The 18,498-nt window shown below is 38.4% G+C and overlaps 2 protein-coding genes across 7 annotated transcripts in view; one reads left to right on the forward strand and one right to left on the reverse strand.

Annotated features, from left to right (window-relative positions):
* The window catches only part of TPR (translocated promoter region, nuclear basket protein), a 68,677-nt gene extending 68,295 nt beyond the window's left edge, over positions 1-382 (reverse strand). For 2 of the 3 annotated variants that reach the window (XM_047705656.1, XM_047705655.1), the window contains exon 1: positions 240-382. In XM_047705656.1, the coding sequence (XP_047561612.1) occupies positions 240-309 (70 nt within the window). In that variant the 5' untranslated portion in view covers positions 310-382. The remainder of the gene's footprint in view (positions 1-239) is intronic. The other variant, XM_047705657.1, reaches the window with a different exon arrangement.
* ODR4 (odr-4 GPCR localization factor homolog) overlaps positions 314-18,498 on the forward strand; it is a 44,549-nt gene continuing 26,364 nt past the window's right edge. For 2 of the 4 annotated variants that reach the window (XR_007123168.1, XR_007123169.1), the window contains exons 1-5: positions 317-647; positions 3,098-3,218; positions 5,746-5,883; positions 9,092-9,187; positions 11,490-11,596. Coding sequence is in view for 2 of the 4 variants with exons in the window: in XM_047705668.1 (XP_047561624.1) it covers positions 3,120-3,218; positions 5,746-5,883; positions 9,092-9,187; positions 11,490-11,596 (440 nt within the window). In the remaining 2 variants the exon portion in view is untranslated. Of the gene's footprint in view, positions 648-3,097; positions 3,219-5,745; positions 5,884-9,091; positions 9,188-11,489; positions 11,597-18,498 lie in introns of all 4 variants that reach the window. The other 2 variants (XM_047705668.1, XM_047705667.1) reach the window with 2 other exon arrangements.

Below are 18,498 nucleotides of genomic sequence, written 5' to 3' on the forward strand. Positions count from 1 at the left end.
ACCCAGTCTGATTTCCGGTTCCCCAGTCCACCCGCCTCAAGCCGCGCGGGCCTGCGGGAAACGTAGTGTTTTTCTCAACCTCTTCCGTGAGCCTGACTGCGCACCGCCCATTCAGCTTCCTTTTTTTCCTCCCCGCCCGCCACGGTCTCCTCCCCGGGCAGCATGACCACTGTCCGCGAGGTGGCGCCAGAGAGTACTCGTCAACTCACGTCCCTCCCCGAAAAGCAAGGCGGCCTTACCGTCAAAGCTCCGGGATGCCATGGGTCGTCCTCTTTGGCGGCTTCTAGACACTGAACCACTAGAGGGCATCGGTTCGGGAGGGACTGGACGGCAGTCGCCGGGCTACCGCCACGCTCTCAATGGCGCCCGGAAGGGGGCGGGGTGGCGACCGCAGTCGCTTTGGCTGAGGTACTGCGGTGAAGGAAGAGGGGCAGCGTGCGTCATCAGACGGCGCCAGAGACCCTGGGTTTGAAGTGGGAAGTGAGGTGTGGGAAGTTTGTCGCTTTCTGATGAATTCATTGGCTGTGGAATTTGGACCCGAGGGGAATCTGGCCCTCGGAGGATTGTACTTGCATCTTAAGTCCCCTTCTGAAAAGGACTGACAGTTCGACAGATTTGTCTGTCACGCGGGCACATTCTGAGCGCAGGTGAGTCAGCCTACGGGTGTAATACGTGTATGTGCGGGTTGAGTGTGTGCGCTCGGGCTCAGGAGGAAGAAAAGGAACCGAGTGTAGGAAACGTATGGGCAGAGCCTCGGGTACCACATTCAAGCCTAGTTATGACAGAACTTACTTTAAGACGGCGGACTTAGATGCCTTTTGTATGTGGCGGGGCGGGTGACAGCGAACCAACAGGAATTGACGGAGCCTGGTTCGTTTTTCAGGGGGAGGATTTAAAGTAACGCAGGAGGGCTTTGTAGCCTTTGTTTTTATGTTTTAAGGTAATACTGTAGAAAGGGCTACCATATGCTTATATTTTCAAGATGGAAAAACCGTTATAACAAAAGTTTTAAAACACATTCTTAAAAACCGCTTATCACCCTGCCTCCGTCATAGAACGGCTTGTGTCCAGATTGAGATTCTGTGACTTCTATGCTGAATCTGTAGATTATTTCATGTTTAATTACTCTTCCGAAAGAATTCTTAACTTCTTCAGTGAAAATAAAGCAATTCCCAATTCATTCCCCCCCCGCCCTCAGTTCCCACAGTAGCAGCCCTTTTGTGAATATTATTAAGGACAAGTTGATTTTCCCCCCCAAAATATTTTATATAAGCACTTTAATTAAGGTTGCTGGTATGCGTAGTACTGTACTATGCCCTTGGCTCACTATTAGTGATCTGCTATTTGGAAAATGCAGATATCCTCTACTGGGAATCAACAGTCCTAAAACTAGATAGATTTTCACACTTGCCTGATTCAAAATCTTTATTTTGTAGACTAGGAAACCAGAGTACAAAGAGATTAAATTGTCTCAAGTCGCAATGCTTGGACAACTTGCATAGCTTATGTTGTCACACAACGCTTCAGGATAAATTGAACTGTTTTAGGCAAGATCTGTGTTTTTAGTAGTGCCCTTTGTAAAGTATGGTTGGCTATATTTTAAAGTTTTGAAGAAGCATTACAGTAATATGATTACTGGGTGACACCTTAAAAAAATAAGGTTGGGAAGTTATATATAACTTTGGAGTCACCGTCACTGCTTTTTCCTCTCAATAATTAAGAATTATTAAGGCAGAAGGAAAAGGAGTGGAATAGCGTGACGGAGAAGAGGGAAGTTTAATATGTTAAGGCACTATTAAAAGTGGAAAACCTTTAAATTTATAGCGGCATTCATGATTTAGATAGTTCTAGACTTAGTCTAAAAATAACTCTTGTGCAAACCACATTTACTTGCAGTTGTTGGAAAAGAGCTGGGAAGAAATTGAATGCACTTTGAGACAAAACTGAACATGCTCTTTGAAAAAACATCGTCCAGTAGGCAATTTCAGACTGGAACCAGTTCTCTGGGCTTTACTTTTAGAGTAATGCAAAATCATTGTAATTGGAGGTTTACTTTACTGGTGGCGGATACACCACCCTACCTCATCTGCAATTGCCTTGACTTTGTTGTACTAAATAAGACTGAAACTTTTTGCACAATTGAAACGACTATTATTTCTATTCAAAATGCTGCAACTGTTGTTTACAAACTGGAGAGAGAGAAGAGCACAGGAGTGCAGAACAGGACCACCCTTTGTAAAGGTTTAACTGAGGGCGGAGGTATGATTCCTCAGCATGAACATAGCACTTAAGGGCATGGATTCTAGGGCGAGACTGCCTGAGTTTAAATCCCACCTGAGTTTAAGTCCCACCTTTGCCATTTACCAGCTTCGTTGCTTAGCAAGTTACATTTCTTTTCTTCCTTTTGGTTTCTTCATCTATAAAACAGGATTTATAATAATAGTACCTCCCTCCTGCAGTTTTTTGTGAACATTAGAGATGATACCATATATAAAGTACTTAGAAAAAACTCTGTAAATGTTCATTATTATTGCACTGCTGCTTATCTGCTTAATTAGAATTCCATAATTCTAATTGTGCTGTGAGTTACTCAAGGCCATAGGTCAAGTATTATTCATCTTTGTGCCATCCCACTTGCCACAATTTCTAGCACACAGTAATTCTTCATAGTATGCTTATTGAGTAAATGAATTTGGTCTCTCCCTGCTAAGAGCAGTTCAGAAATTGTCCTCTTTCCTGTTTTAGAAATGATTACAATAAGGCTCAGGAATAGACTATCAAAAATGATACAACTAAGGAGTAGTAAATAAATTAGGTGTGTTGACTAGTAGGTTAGCATTCTCTCCCTTTATCTTAGATAATGGAAGTGAGTTTTATCTTTTACGGCAGCTGTAGTTGATTGGGAGTCATTTCCGGCAGCACTGTGTTGAGAATTCTGAAGCTACATTTGCACTTTGCAGGAAAGAATACCCTACCTGATAAGCAATCTCTGCAATCAGGATGGTACTATTTCTGTTGCTATATATCCCCCATGACAAAAACATTGCAAATTATATTTTTACCTAAAAATGGCGTGTATCTTTTTCTTGTAATTTAGGAGATTGAATTAGTTCCCGATAATGGGAAGAACCTACATTGTAGAAGAGACTGTTGGCCAGTATCTTTCAAACATAAATCTTCAAGGAAAGGCTTTTGTCTCAGGTCTTTTAATTGGACAGGTATGTATCTTTTAGTGCATTTATTGATAAAACAAATTACTTGTTTATTTAAAGTTAAAATGTGCTATTTAACCATAAACGCAAGGTTAGGGAATGGAGGAATGGAATGTAGAAGAACTTAAAATGGTCTTTGAGGAAAAATGTGGAGAAGCAGGACAAACCAAGCCCAGGTTTGCTTAAGTCAAAACACATTTCCTTTTGACAATGTAAACGTAACTCATAATGTAGAAACTCCAAAATTAGAATTTCACTGATCAAATTATGCATATTTTATTGTCTTTCCAAGGGTTTTGTACTTTCTTCTAATCTTTTTTATTAATTCCTGGTTGTCTAATTCTTTGCAAAAGTAGTTTTTGACAACTTTATTCCCATTGTTTTATCTCAGTCTTGTGGCAGTAGTGGTCATATCTTTTGTTACATGCTATGGTAATCACTCATCTTACTGAATTTTTTTTAATGTTGATTCAGTGGAGAGAGGAAGAGGGAATAGAAATTTGCAAATAAAACAAATGTTATTTCCCTTTTCGAATTAATCCTTAAAAATCAATACAAAATGGAACAAGATTTGGGCAGTTACTTTAAAAAGCATAAGCACCTGCTGATTTATTACAATTGAAGACAAATGTAATCAGCAGGATAGGTTAGCAGTAGAAAGCAATAAAAAAAGGAGAGTCATGGACAAACTGGCTATGCCACCTAAACACTATTTAGGGAAGAGTACACTGTGGCCCAAGGATTTGATTTTGATACCTAGTAGCAAAAATAGTCCTATTGTGACAATTTTCTTTCTGGATATTTTATCATAATGCCTTACAACCTTCAAATTGCGTAATTAGCTTCTCTTGTTCCGATTCTACCCAGATTTTGAAGCTACTTCCTCCTATAATTTGAAGCCACACGTTATCTGCTTTTAAAGAATGTACTATCAAGAAGAGTCATGTGTATACCCTTCATGGTATTCTTGTTTTCAGCATCATTCTGAATGAGCTTAGTTAATGTCATTCTAGCCCTGAGAGACCAGGTCATTCTCAGGGTTTTCACAAATGTGATTTCTTAACTTGTAAGACGAACCGTATACCCTGTCCCGTTCACCAGGTAACACTATACTATGAGGCCATTCCTTAGACAGCCGAACTACCCCTCTTGGTAATAATCTGAACTACTTTTTTAAAAAAGATTTAATTTATTTATTAGAGAGAGAGAGACAGAGCATAAGCAGGGGGAGGGGCAGAGGGAAAGGGAGAAGCAGACACCCCACTGAGGAGGTAGCCCAACACTGGCCTTGATCCCAGGATCCCTGAGCCAAAGGCAGCCGCCCAACTGACTGAGCCACGTAGGCTCCCTGAACTACTTTTTGATTGAGGTTACTTGCATCCAATATGGGGTTCTTTTTGTTAGCAACTTTTTATTTAAGGTTTTATATTTCCCTTTATTTGAAAAAGTTTAAGGGAATAAGAGTCTCAGAGAAAGGCATCTTCAGTAAAGATAAAAGATCAGGGAGAAATACCCTCTTCCAAACTTGTCTTACTTACATAGGCTGTTTCTAGAAATTGGCAAAACTACCATCTTACAAACAAGTCTCCCACAATTTAGGGTTTTCCTTCCATGATTTCCTTATTCTGCCCTTTCATCCCTTCCAGTACGTTTCTTCTTTTTTATTCCAGGGTTCATCACTTTTTTCTTTCCCTCAAGCTTGCCTGTTTCCTGCTCTCTGGGTCATTTTCTTTTTCTTTTTGAAGTCATGCTTGCTTAATCAGCACCTGCCTTTTCTTGTGCATTTGAATGTAACTTTCTGGAAATAACTTTTGTAGAAATAATTTTTCTTCCTTTATTTTCTATTCCAGGGTGACACTCATAATGGCAGTTTCAGGTCATGTATGAGAATAACCCCACAATAACTGGTTTTATCTGCCTTATTTTTACTTTTTCTTTACAGCAAACTCTCACTGTAGTGAGACTGAGCCATTAAAAGTTCCCTGAATTTATCTTCATATATCCCACCTTTGGTTACCATTTAAGTGCTATTAAAACTGAGGAACAATTAATCTGATATCACTTCAATTATATATCCCCCATCCCCATTGCTTTTCTGTGGACACACATATACAAGTTCCCTACTACCATTGTTTCAATGGAAGTAAGAAATACAAGGTCCTTTGTTGCTTTATTTTACTGAGTTTTTATATGTGCTGAATGATTCAATCTGTTCAGATTATCTAGAAAATAAATATAACTAGAAAATTGATCAAATATATTTTAGTTACAGTACAGTACATTGACTCAACCAGTAAGCTGTTTATAAGGACCATTATATGATTCATATTGAAGATACCCAAACAAATATGGAGGTGATATTAAGTATATAAATAAATGATGTGCGAGGGAAACGATTTGTTTTTCTTATAGATTCCATTATAATAATTAATAATTTAAGCTGCTATGAATATTACTGTTTTTGCATGTCACAAGAGCTTTATATTCTTCAATCAGATGTCACTCTAATAAGCTTTTCTAATTTGTTTTTAAGTGTTCTTCACAAAAGGATTATATCATTCTTGCCACTAGAACGCCACCCAAAGAGGAACAAAATGAGAACCTCAAACATCAACAAAATGCTAAGTTGGAGAACTTGGATGAAGAATGGGCCACAGAACATGCCAACCAGGTTACCATATTTGTCTTTTCATATAGTTAAGTTGTGCTTATTGACCAACGAAACAAAAGCACTTCATCCTCAGGTTACTAGACTAGGTCTTCAGAGTACTCATTTTTAAATTTTTCAAAACTTGCATAGTATATCAGTGATAGAAGAATTTTTCTGTTCTGTTTTGTCCATGATTATATTTTTCATTTGTTGACTACTTGTGTCTAATTTTAAAAAGCATTTTTTACTTGAGGTTAAATAACCCACCCAAGATTACATAATAAGTGATGGAACTGGGATTTGAACCCAGGCAGTCTGATTTGAAAGCCTTTGATTTTATATGCTATGCTTTTCAATTTTTAACCTTTATGCTTTTTCATGTTTAAAAACCTTTATGTTTTTTAATCTCTTTTTGTTATTGGTCCTTTAGCTTATTTCCAAGTGTTCTTTAAAATAATACTTGTTTTTAAGTATTAAAAGCTTTAAGTATTAAGCTTTACTTTAAGTAAAGTAAAAGCTTTTGCTAAAGCTTTTACTTTATTAAGTATTTTTAAGTATTAAGCTGGTCAGATTGTTTCAAAAACTTAACATAGGTACTGTGAGAATAAAATGATGGTTTGGTTAGGTTCTTTTTAATGTCCTTAGAATGTATGTTGTAACCAAAGTGAAAGACATTACCACAAGAGAAATGGGGTAAAAGTAGGAAAGTGCTATAAGAATATAGGATGCTGAATAATTAAGTACTTGCCAATGGCTGGAATCAAATGGCTTCACAGAAGTTTCTGAACATGTAAGATGAGTAGGACTATCAGTAGAAATCAGAGAACACACTGAACACGCAAAGGACAGTATGAATAAATGACCCAAAGTTATGAAAGTTAAGGGAAGGAGTTGGGGCAGAGCAAGCAATTGGGTATAATTGAAACACAGGTATGTAAAAGAATCTATGTAGACAGAAGGCTGGAAGGGGCCAGTTTATAGATGGTTTTGGAGTGCCATCCTAAGAAGTGAGGAATTTCTTTGATAGATAGTAGCTCTGTGGTAAGCTCTCAGAGCTCCCTATCTTGAGAAGCAATTAATATGATTGATCAGTAATTGAGAAAATAATTTCAGTATCTTGATATAGTGTAAATGGAAGGTAGAGAGACTGAACATCATTTACTGTAATCGTTCAAAAAAAGATGATGTGAGCCCATACTAGACTTAGTTTCATGAGGATAGGTGACATCTGTTTTGTTTATGACTATATCCTTAGTGCCACGCGTACTGTTTCCATGGTTTACATGAACTCCAAAATTGAATAAATGAATGCATGAATTAGCTAATGCAGTGAGCTAAAATTTCATTGCCAAAACACTGTGGTCACAGAGCTAGTAGCAAGATGATTTTGGGACCAAGTAGACTGGGAATGAGGAGCATTTGAGAAAGTAGCTAAAGATGACAGAGATTTCTAACCTGGATGTCTAGGGAGATGGTGTTGGCCTTCTCATAGGAAGAAACAGATTTGGGAGTGGGTAAGAGGGAATGCTGAGTAAATACACTTAAAAGTAGTCATTGAATGGATTATGTCAATTAATAGGAAATGTTAGAGTAAGGTAAAAGTAATCATTTCCATCTCACATCAACGTTAAATTTTTCAGAGAGGCACATGTTTATCTGTAGGTGTGTATGTGTTTGTGATGGGGGTTGGTGTATAGTAAAAGAATCTAAGAAATTTTTAATATTACCTTCTAATGAAAATATTAAATCTTTTAAACTTAAATTCCCAATGGTTTCTAAATAATTTTGACTCCGGTTTTGTTTTTTGTTTCTCGTAAAATTACATACTTATACAAATGTATATAGCATATATACACACATATGTATAGAGAGATGTATGTCATATCTGTACGCATACAAAGAAAATTTTTATAACAAAGTAGGTTACTTTTTTGCCTCTAGAAAGAAACGGCTACTTTTATGTGTTGGTGATTTTGAAAATATGCATATTTCCATGCTAAATATGGAAATTTTGTTCTTTATTTATATGTCAAGCTTTGCTTTATATGTGCTACTATAATGAATAGAATTAATGAAATCAGAGGGAAACACAAGGAGACACAATGTAAATATATTCAGTTATAGACTATGGTATCTAAGAAGATTTAACTTTCTGATCAGTTTTGTGTGTGTTTGCGCTATGTACGCACACAAAAAGCACTTTATCTCTGAGTTTAGATGATGGAAAGAGGTTAATGTGTTATTAGGAACTAGCCACAATCACGTGAAGAGAAATAACATATTATGGAGGACAAATTGGTAATATGGGTCAAAAACCTTAAGAATAGGCATAACTTCATAAACTAGTAATTCACTTCAAGAAATTGATTCTAACCAAATAATCCCATGAACACAGAAAGCCTTGCTAACATTTTTACAATATTATTTTAAAGAAAAATTGGAAATAACATTTATACCCAATATAATAAATAGATGTAAAAAATTGAAGTAAATGTGAAAAATAGGAAACAATGGATTTTCAGGTCAGAGCCCCTCTCTTTAAATCCCAGGCTTCCCTTAAAGAACTTCCAGACCATCGCACACAAGTAATGATAAGTTCCATGGGAAAACTACAGCAAAGTCTTGTGGGAGTTGGGAGATCAAAGTATCAGGGAAGGCAGCTTCCTCAAGCTGACTTTGAAGTATTCATTAGAGTTCAGACACATAGAAGGTAAGGGAAAGTTAGTGTAGGCTGAGGGAGCAGTCTGAATGAAGGTATAGAGTTAGCCAGATATGTGTATGGTATTTCAGGGAAAGTAATGCCAAGTGAGGCCCTGAATATCAGATTAGCTAGATTTTAGAGAGTCTGAAATACCAGTAGCAGATAAATTTATATATTATTTAGGTGACAGTAGAAGCCATTAAAAAATTTTTAGAAGATATTTCAATCTGTGATCTCATGAGAAAGGAGTAAAAGGTGTCATTATTAATGGTATTAAATGGCTTTAGTTATAAAGGCAAAAAATTAAGGATACTCTAGGAAGATTGCTTATATAATGATGTCTCATTCCTCAGGTTATCAACCATTTCTCAATATTTTAACCCATTTTTCAAAGCTCTCACCTCAATGCTATGCATATAGTTGGGACCCAATGAGTGTTTGCTGATTTAATATTTAGCTTATCAAACACAAAAGATTGCATATAATGACAAATGCTTATCTTAACTGATACTATATTTCTATTTTTAGGTGTCCAGAATGCTACCAGGGGGACTTTTAGTTCTTGGAGTATTTATCATTACAACTTTAGAAATGGGAAATGATTTTCAAAATGCCCTGCGTAGAGTAAGTCTGAAATATTCTATTTTTAATCAAAGCTATGTATTTTAAAACAGCTTTAAGTTTAAAGATAATTTTTTACTATTACAAGAGAAATTATAGTGGTTTAACAGTTTTTCTTGTACAATAGTAGTATTCTGCTAGAACTTCCTTCTAGTTCCATGTGATTGCTGTAATGTGAAATTGATAGATTTTGTGATTCTACACCTGTTCCATTTTCTCACGATTCTGAGAGTACAACATAATCAGATACTTATTCTGCATTCCTGGGCAGAGTATTTATCATTAGTCACCTTTTTTTTTAATTCCCAAATCAGTAAATTGGGTAACATAGTCTGTAAATAAATATGAAGGTCTTCAAGCTGTTTCCCCTTAAGTCCAAATCTAAAGCAAACTTTGTGCAGGCAGCTTTCATCTCTTTTAGTACTCAGGATCCAAAGGAGCCTTCTAAAAGTTCTTTCCCACCCCGAGAGAGGGGGGACCCTATAATCTTGAGAAGTGTAAAACCCCCCAGAATCTCCAAAAAACATTTTCTGGTGTGCAGCCAATAAGAATCACAGTTTCTACAGATTCTTCCAGGTTTATAACCTTTCCTGTCAAATGTCCCACATTAAATCTTTGTAATTTGTACCTGAGGGAGTAAGGGAAGAAAATGGAAATATTCCTGTCCCTGGCAAGTTACTCAAATTTCTGCTGTTTTTTCCATTTTAATTAAACATATCTTTGACAGTTATTCATCTTCTTTGACATTTTGAAATATCAACTAAATGTATGTGTTTTTAATCGCAGTGGTTGTGCATCCTATTGTGGTTGGCACTGGACTGAATCGGGTGAACGTAGCCCCAGTGCTAGAGAGATAGATACAGTTGGTCCTCTTTCCTTTTCCTTTTGCTTTTGTATCATTTTTGTTCCTAACAAGCAAATAAGACTTTAGAAATGCTGTATTTCTAGACCTGTGATGGTATTTTTTTTTAATTTTTATTTATTTATTTATTTTTAAAGATTTTATTTATTTATTTGACAGACACAAGTAGGCATAGAAGCAGGCAGAGAGAGAGGGAGAAGCAGGCTCCCTGCTGAGCAGAGAGCCTGATGTGGGGCTCCATCCCAGGACCCTGGGATCATGACCTGAGCTGAAGGCAGAGGCTTTAACCCACTTAGCCACCCAGGCACCCCTATTTATTTTTTAAATTTCAGTTTTCCAGAATTCATTGTTTATGTACCACACCCAGTGCTCCGTGCAATACGTGCCCTCCATGATACCCACCACCAGGCTCACCCAACCTCCCACCCTCCAACCCTCCAAAACCCTCAGTTTGTTTTTCAGAGTCCAGAGTCTCTCATGGTTCGTCTCCCCCTCCAATTTCCCCCAACTCTCTTCTCCTCCATCTCCCCATGTCCTCTGTGTTATTCCTTATGCTCCACAAATAAGCAAAACCATATGATAATTGACTCTCTCTGCTTGGCTTATATGCTAAGAAATGCTATATTTCTAAAGACATTATTGAGTTTCTGTTTTCTGACTTGACTTCTGCTGTCTATAGTGAGGAACTTTGTAAGAAGTAATCTTATAACACTAGTGTCTCCCATAAGGTCATTGTTGAGAACTTTGTTATATTACCTACTATCACCTTTGAAGAAATTTCTTTTGATATCATTATCAAGAAAGTTGTGCCTCTTTTCATCAGTTGTGTTCAGTTTATGGACCATGTGAATTAGGTAACAGATTAGGCTTGTCCCTATGTACATTATAATTAGGAAGTATAGAGTCAAATTTATGACCCCTCTACTCATATCAAGTATGCATTTCTATAATTCTTACTTGTGGCATAAATGTATGTCGCTATTTCTGATTTTCTTTCAGTTTGCTGCTACTGTATTTTATATGTACTTACATAGTGCCTTATGTCTTTTGTGGTAGTTCATAAGAAATCCCAAATGGGTGACATGCTTCATTTTTGTAGATTAAAAATCACTTGTCATTTCTCATTCTAATTAAAACAGTCTTTATTCTATACTTCTAAACTTAAATGCTAATTACCCCAAATTAATTCCTCATGTCAGTTGATAAATGACAGTGATTTATATTTTTATATTTGGAACCCAAATTTTATAGATTCTTAAGAATGGAATCCAAAAGGTTAATAATCAGTTTCACTCTTTGTTTTGAAGAAAACAAAATTTAATGATAGAATCATGGAATTTTAAAGCTCAATGGGAGCTTAGAGTCATTATAATTATCTTTTTCTGCACTTACTTGTGTTCTCTTATTTGGCATTAAGTTGATGTGTGTTTTGTTCCCTTTCAGCTAGTATTTGCTATGGAAAAATCTATCAATAAAAGGAGATTATGGAATTTCACAGAAGAGGAGATCTCAGAACGAGTGACACTTCACATTTGTTCTTCCACAAAAAAGTATCTTTTATTTAGGAGTTTATATTTTAAAGTATATGATATCAAAATAATATTCTGCAAGTTTTTTTCCCAAAACATTAATTTATGTTGTATTTTTTTAACCTTTTTAAAAGATTTAATTAATTAATTACTGTATTTTTTTATTAATTTATTTTTTTAATAAACATATCATGTATTTTTATCCCAGGGGTACAGGTCTGTGAATCGCCAGGTTTACACATTTCACAGCACTCATCATAGCTCATACCCTCCCCAGTGTCCATATCCTTACCACCCTTTCCCATCCCCCCTCCCCCCAACAACCCTCAGTCTGTTTTTTGACATTGAGTCTTTTATGGTTTGTCTCCCTCCCAATCCCACCTTCTTTCATTTTGCCTTTTCCTACCCGCCAACCCCTCCACATTGCATCTCCACTTCCTCATATCAGGGAGATCATATGATAGTTTTCTTTCTCCAATTGACTTATTTCATTAAGCATAATACCCTCTAGTTCCATCCACGTCGTCGCAAATGGCAAGATTGCATATCTTTTGATGGCTGCATAGTATTCCATTGTGTATATATACCACATCTTCTTTATCCATTCATCTGTTGATGGACATCTAGGTTCTTTCCATAGTTTGGCTATTGTGGACATTGCTACTATAAACATTTGGGTGCAAGTGCCCCTTCGGAGCACCACATTTGTATCCTTAGGATATATACCTGTGCAATCGCTGGGTCATAGGGTAGCTCTATTTTCAGTTTTTGAGGAGCCTCCACACTGTTTTCCAAAGTGGATGCACCAGTTTGCATTCCCACCAACAGTGTAGGAGGGTTCCCTTTCTCCGCATCCTCGCCAGCATCTGTCATTTCTTGACTTGTTAATTTTAGCCATTCTGACTGGTGTGAGGTGGTATCTCATTGTAGTTTTGATTTGTATTTCCCTGATGCCGAGCGATGTGGAGCATTTTTTCATGTCTCTTGGCCATCTGGATGTCTTCTTTGCAGAAATGTCTGTTCATGTCCTCTGCCCATTTCTTGATTGGATTATTTGTTCTTTGGGTGTTGAGTTTGCTAAGCTCTTTATAGATTTTGGATACTAGCCCTTTATCTGATATGTCGTTGGCAAATATCTTCTCCCATTCTGTCAGTTGCCTTTTGGTTTTGTTAACTGTTTCCTTTGCTGTGCAAAAGCTTTTGATCTTGATGAAGTCCCAATAGTTCATTTTTGCCCTTGATTCCGTTGTCTTTGGCAATGTTCCTAGGAAGAAGTTGCTGCAGTTGAGGTCGAAGAGGTTGCTGCCTGTGTTCTCCTCAAGAATTTTGATGGATTCCTTTCTCACATTGAGGTCCTTCATCCATTTTGAGTCTATTTTCGTGTGTGGTGTAAGGAAATAGTCCAATTTCATTTTTCTGCATGTGGCTGTCCAATTTTCCCAGCACCATTTGTTGAAGAGGCTGTCTTTTTTCCAATGGACAATCCCTCCTGCTTTGTCGAAGATTAGTTGGCCATAGAGTTGAGGGTCTATTTCTGGGCTCTCTATTCTGTTCCATTGATCTATGTGTCTGTTTTTGTGCCAGTACCATACTGTCTTGATGATGACAGCTTTGTAATAGAGCTTGAAGTCTGGAATTGTGATGCCACCAACTTTGGCTTTCTTTTTCAATATTCCTTTGGCTATTCGAGGTCTTTTCTGGATCCATATAAATTTTAGGATTGTTTGTTCTATTTCTTTGAAAAAAATGGATGGGATTTTGATAGGGATTGCATTAAATGTGTAGATTGCTTTAGGTAGCATAGACATTTTCATAATATTTGTTCTTCCAATCTAGGAGCATGGAACATTTTTCCATTTCTTTGTGTCTTCCTCAATTTCTTTCATGAGTACTTTATAGTTTTCTGTGTATAGATTCTTTGCCTCTTTGGTTAGGTTTATTCCTATGTATCTTATGGTATTTGGTGCAATTGTAAATGGGACTGACTCCTTAACTTCTCTTCTTCTGTCTTGTTGTTAGTGTAAAGAAATGCAACTGATTTCTGTGTATTGACTTGAATCCTGACACTTTACTGAATTCCTGTACAAGTCCTAGCAGTTTTGGAGTGGAGTCTTTTGGGTTTTCCACATATAGTATCATATCATCTGCAAAGAGTGATAGTTTGACTTCTTCTTTGCCGATTTGGATGCCTTTAATTTCCTTTTGTGTTCTGATTGCTGAGGCTAGGACTTCTAGTACTATGTTGAATAGCAGTGGTGATAATGGACATCCTTGCAGTGTTCCTGACCTTAGCAGAAAAGCTTTCAGTTTTTCTCCATTGAGAATGATATTTGCAGTGGGTTTTTCATAGACAGCTTTGATAATATTGAGGTATGTGCCCTCTATCCCTACACTTTGAAGAGTTTTGATCAGGAAGGGATGCTGCACTTTGTCAATGCTTTTTCAGCATCTACTGAGTATCATATGGTTCTTATTCTTTCTTTTATTAATGTATTGTATCACATTGATTGATTTGCGGATGTTGAACCAACCTGCAGCCCTGGAATAAATCCCACTTGGTCGTGGTAAGTAATCCCTTTAATGTACTGTTGGATCCTATTGGCCAGTATTTTGGTGTGAATTTTCGCGTCTGTGTTTATCAAGGATATTGGTCTGTAGTTCTCTTTTTTGATGGGATCCTTGTCTGGTTTTGGGATCAAGGTGATGCTGGCCTCATAAAATGAGTTTGGAAGTTTTCCTTCCATTTCTATTTTTTGGAACAGTCAGGAGAATAGGAATTAGTTCTTCTTTAAATGTTTGGTAGAATTCCCCCGGGAAGCCGTCTGGCCCTGGGCTTTTGTTTGTTTGGAGATTTTTGATGACTGTTTCAATCTCCTTACTGGTTATGGGTCTGTTCAGGCTTTCTATTTCTTCCTGGTTCAGTTGTGGTAGTTTATATGTCTCTAGGAATGCATCCATTTCTTCCAGATTGTTAAATTTGTTGGCGTAGAGTTGCTCATAGTATGTTTTTATAATTGTCTGTATTTCTTTGGTGTTAGTTGTGATCTCTCCTCTTTCATTCATGATTTTATTTATTTGGGTCCTCTCTCTTTTCTTTTTGATAAGTCTGGCCAGGGGTTTATCGATCTTATTAATTCTTTCAAAGAACCAGCTCCTAGTTTCGTTGATTTGTTCTATTGTTTTTTTTGGTTTCTATTTTATTGATTTCTGCTCTGATCTTTATGATTTCTCTTCTCCTGCTGGGTTTAGGGTTTCTTTCTTGTTCTTTCTCCAGCTCCTTTAGGTGTAGGTTTAGGTTGTGTACCTGAGACCTTTCTTGTTTCTTGAGAAAGGCTTGTACCGCTATATATTTTCCTCTCAGGACTGCCTTTGTTGTGTCCCACAGATTTTGAACCGTTGTGTTTTCATTATCATTTGTTTCCATGAATTTTTTCAATTCTTCTTTAATTTCCTGGTTGACCCATTCATTTTTTTAGAAGGATGCTGTTTAGTGTCCATGTATTTGGGTTCTTTCCAAATCTCCTCTTGTGATTGAGTTCTAGCTTCAGAGCATTGTGGTCTGAAAATATGCAGGGAATGATCCCAATCTTTTGATACCGCTTGAGACCTGATTTATGACCCAGGATGTGGTCTACTCTGGAGAATGTTCCATGTGCACTAGAGAAGAATGTATATTCTGTTACTTTGGGATGGAATGTTCTGAATATATCTGTGATGTCCATCTGGTCCAGTGTGTCATTTAAGGCCTTTATTTCCTTGTTGATCTTTTGCTTAGATGATCTGTCCATTTCATTGAGGGGAGTGTTAAAGTCCTCTACTATTACTGTATTATTGTCGATGTGTTTCTTTGATTTTGTTATTAATTGGTTTATATAGTTGGCTGCTCCCACGTTAGGGGCATAGATATTTAAAATTGTTAGATCTTCTTGTTGGACAGTTCCTTTGAGTATGATATAGTGTCCTTCCTCATCTCTTATTATAGTCTTTGGCTTAAAATCTAATTGATCTGCTATAAGGATTGCCACTCCTGCTTTCTTCTGATGTCCATTAGCATGGTAGATTGTTTTCCACCCCCTCACTTTAAATCTGGAGCTGTCTTTGGGTCTAAAATGAGTTTCTGGTAGGCAGCATATTGATGGGTTTTGTTTTTTTATCCATTCTGATACCCGGTGTCTTTTGATTGGGGCATTTAGCCCATTAACATTCAGGGTAAGTATTGAGAGATATGAATTTAGTGCCATTGTATTGCCTGTAAGGTGACTATTACTGTATATTGTCTCTGTTCCTTTCTGATCTACTACTTTTAGGGTCTCTCTTTGCTTAGAGGACCCCTTTCAATATTTCCTGCAGAGCTGGTTTGGTCTTTGCAAATTCTTTCAGTTTTTGTTTGTCCTGGAAGCTTTTTATCTCTCCTTCTATTTTCAATGATAGCCTAGCTGGATATAGTATTCTTGGCTGCATGTTTTTCTCATTTAGTGCTCTGAATATATCATGCCAGCTCTTCCTGGCCTGCCAGGTCTCTGTGGATAGGTCCGCTGCTAACCTAATGTTTTTACCCTTGTATGTTACAGACTTCTTTTCCCGGGCTGCTTTCAGTTTTTCTCTTTGTCGCTAAGACTTGTAAATTTTACAATCAGGTGACGAGGTGTGGACCTATTTTTATTGATTTTGAGGGGCTCTCTTTGCATCTCCTGGATTTTGATGTTTGTTCCCTTTGCCATATTAGGGAAATTCTCTCCAATATACCTTCTGCTCCCCTCTCTCTTTCTTCTTCTTCTGGAATCCCAATTATTCCAATGTTGTGTCGTCTTACGGTGTCACTTATCTCTTGAATTCTCTCCTCGTGGTCCAGTAGCTGTTTGTCCCTCTTTTGCTCAGCTTCTTTATTCTCTGTTATTTGGTCTTCTATGTCACTATATCTTTCTTCTGCTTCCTTTATCCTAGCAGTAAGAGGTTCCATTTTTTTATTGCACCTCATTAATAGTTTTTTTTATTTCAACTTGGTTAGATTTTAGTTCTTTTATTTCTCCAGAAAGGGCTTTTATCTCTCCGGAGAGGGTTTCTCTAATACCTTTTATGCCTTTTTCGAGCCCAGCTAGAACCTTGAGAATCGTCATTCTGAACTTTAGATCTGTCATATTACCAGTGTCTGTGTTGATTAGGTCCCTAGCCTTCGGTACTGCCTCTTGTTCTTTTTTTTGTGGTGAGTTTTTCCGCCTTGTCATTTTGTCCAGATAAGATTTGCTTTCTCCTCCTCTGGAATTCCTCTGTTCTCCTTGGCGAGTGAAGTTGGTCTTTGCTGGGTTTCTTGTTGATCTTCTGGGGGAGGGGCCTGTTGTAGTGATTCTCAAGTGTCTTTGCCCCAGGCGGAGTTGCACCGCCCTTACCAGGGGCCTGTCTGAGTAATCCGCCTGGGTTCGCTTTCGGGAGCTTTTGTTCCCTGAGCGCTTTCCGTAGAGTTCCGAGGACGGGGATGAAGATGGCGGCCTCCCGGTCTCTGGCCCGGAGGAGCCGAGAGCCAGGGGCCTCACTCCTCAGACGCCCTCAGAGAACAGCGCCCAGTTACTCCCGTCACCCTGGCCTCTGGCCGTGCTCCGAGCTGACCGAGCCTGCGACCGGTTCAAGGTAACCCGAGCTGAGAGCTCACTCCTCGGCTCTGTCTCTGTAGCCGGCTTCCCCGTTCTAATACCTGTGAGCTCTGCGACACTCAGACACCCCTAATCCTTCTGTGACCCTGCGGGACCTGAGGCCACGCTGACCCCGCGTGGGCTTCACCCTGGTTTAGCCTCTGGAGCGATGTCCCTCCGTGGAGCAGACTTTTAAAAGTCCTGATTTTGTGCTCTGTTGCTCCACTGCTTGCCGGGAGTCGGCCCCTTCCCCCACGGTCTATCTTCCCGTCACTTTGGATTCGCTTCTCTGCAGGCCCTACCTTTCAGAAAGTGATCAATTTTCTGTTTCTAGAATTGTTGCTCTTCTTCTCTTTGATTTCCTGTTGGATTTGTAGGTGTTCGCAATGGTTAGATAAGCTATCTAGCTGATCTCCTGCTACCTGATGTCATCTCAGCCTCCTACTTCTCCGCCATCTTGAGGCCTCCCCGCTTTATTAATTTATTTGACAGACAGAGATCACAAGTAGGCAGAGAGGCAGGCAGAGGGAGAGGAAGGGAAGCAGGCTCCCTGCTGAGCAGAGAGCCCGATGTGGGGCTTGATCCCAGGACCCTGAGATCATGACCCGAGCCGAAGGCAGAGGCTTTAACCCACTGAGCCACCCAGGTGCCCCAATTTATATTGTATTTTTAAAATAGGTGTAATTTGGAAGTTTTTTCTGTAAATAATACATAATCAGGACTGCCAACAATAGTAAGAGTAACAATGGCTTTATTTATTTATTTATTTATTTGACAGAGATCACAAGTAGGCAGAGAGGCAGGTGGGTTGGGGAGGAAGAGAGAGCCCGATGCGGGCCTTGATCCCAGGACCCTGAGATCCTGACCTGAGCTGAAGGCAGAGGCTTAACCCACTGAGCCACCCAGGGGCCCCATAACAATGGCTTTAATCATGTTTTAGGATTGTTATAGAGTTTGAGAAAGGTGGCAAGGACTGGGGTTCTGAGCTCTTTACCAGCCAACTACCCCATTTTTTAATGTTCATAGGTCCTCTACAGAGAGGTCAATGCCCAACTGACAGCTTAGGCAAAATAATGACTAAAAGTAATGGGTAGTTCACCTCCAAACTGAGGTGGACAGTGTAGGACACCCAAGAAATTTTTATGTCTTTAGCCGAGATCAAGTGATACTAAAAGCCTTCTTAGGGTTCTTTTCTCTACATCTTTCAGGGACAAGAGTACCTCCTAAGCTGGAGCAGCCACACCAGGGGAGCGAAGTGGTGCAAGGAACCAGTAAATTAGGGCTTGAAAAGACAAA

This window comes from Lutra lutra, chromosome 15 (genome assembly GCF_902655055.1).
Source record: "Lutra lutra chromosome 15, mLutLut1.2, whole genome shotgun sequence".
Classification (NCBI taxonomy): domain Eukaryota; kingdom Metazoa; phylum Chordata; class Mammalia; order Carnivora; family Mustelidae; genus Lutra; species Lutra lutra.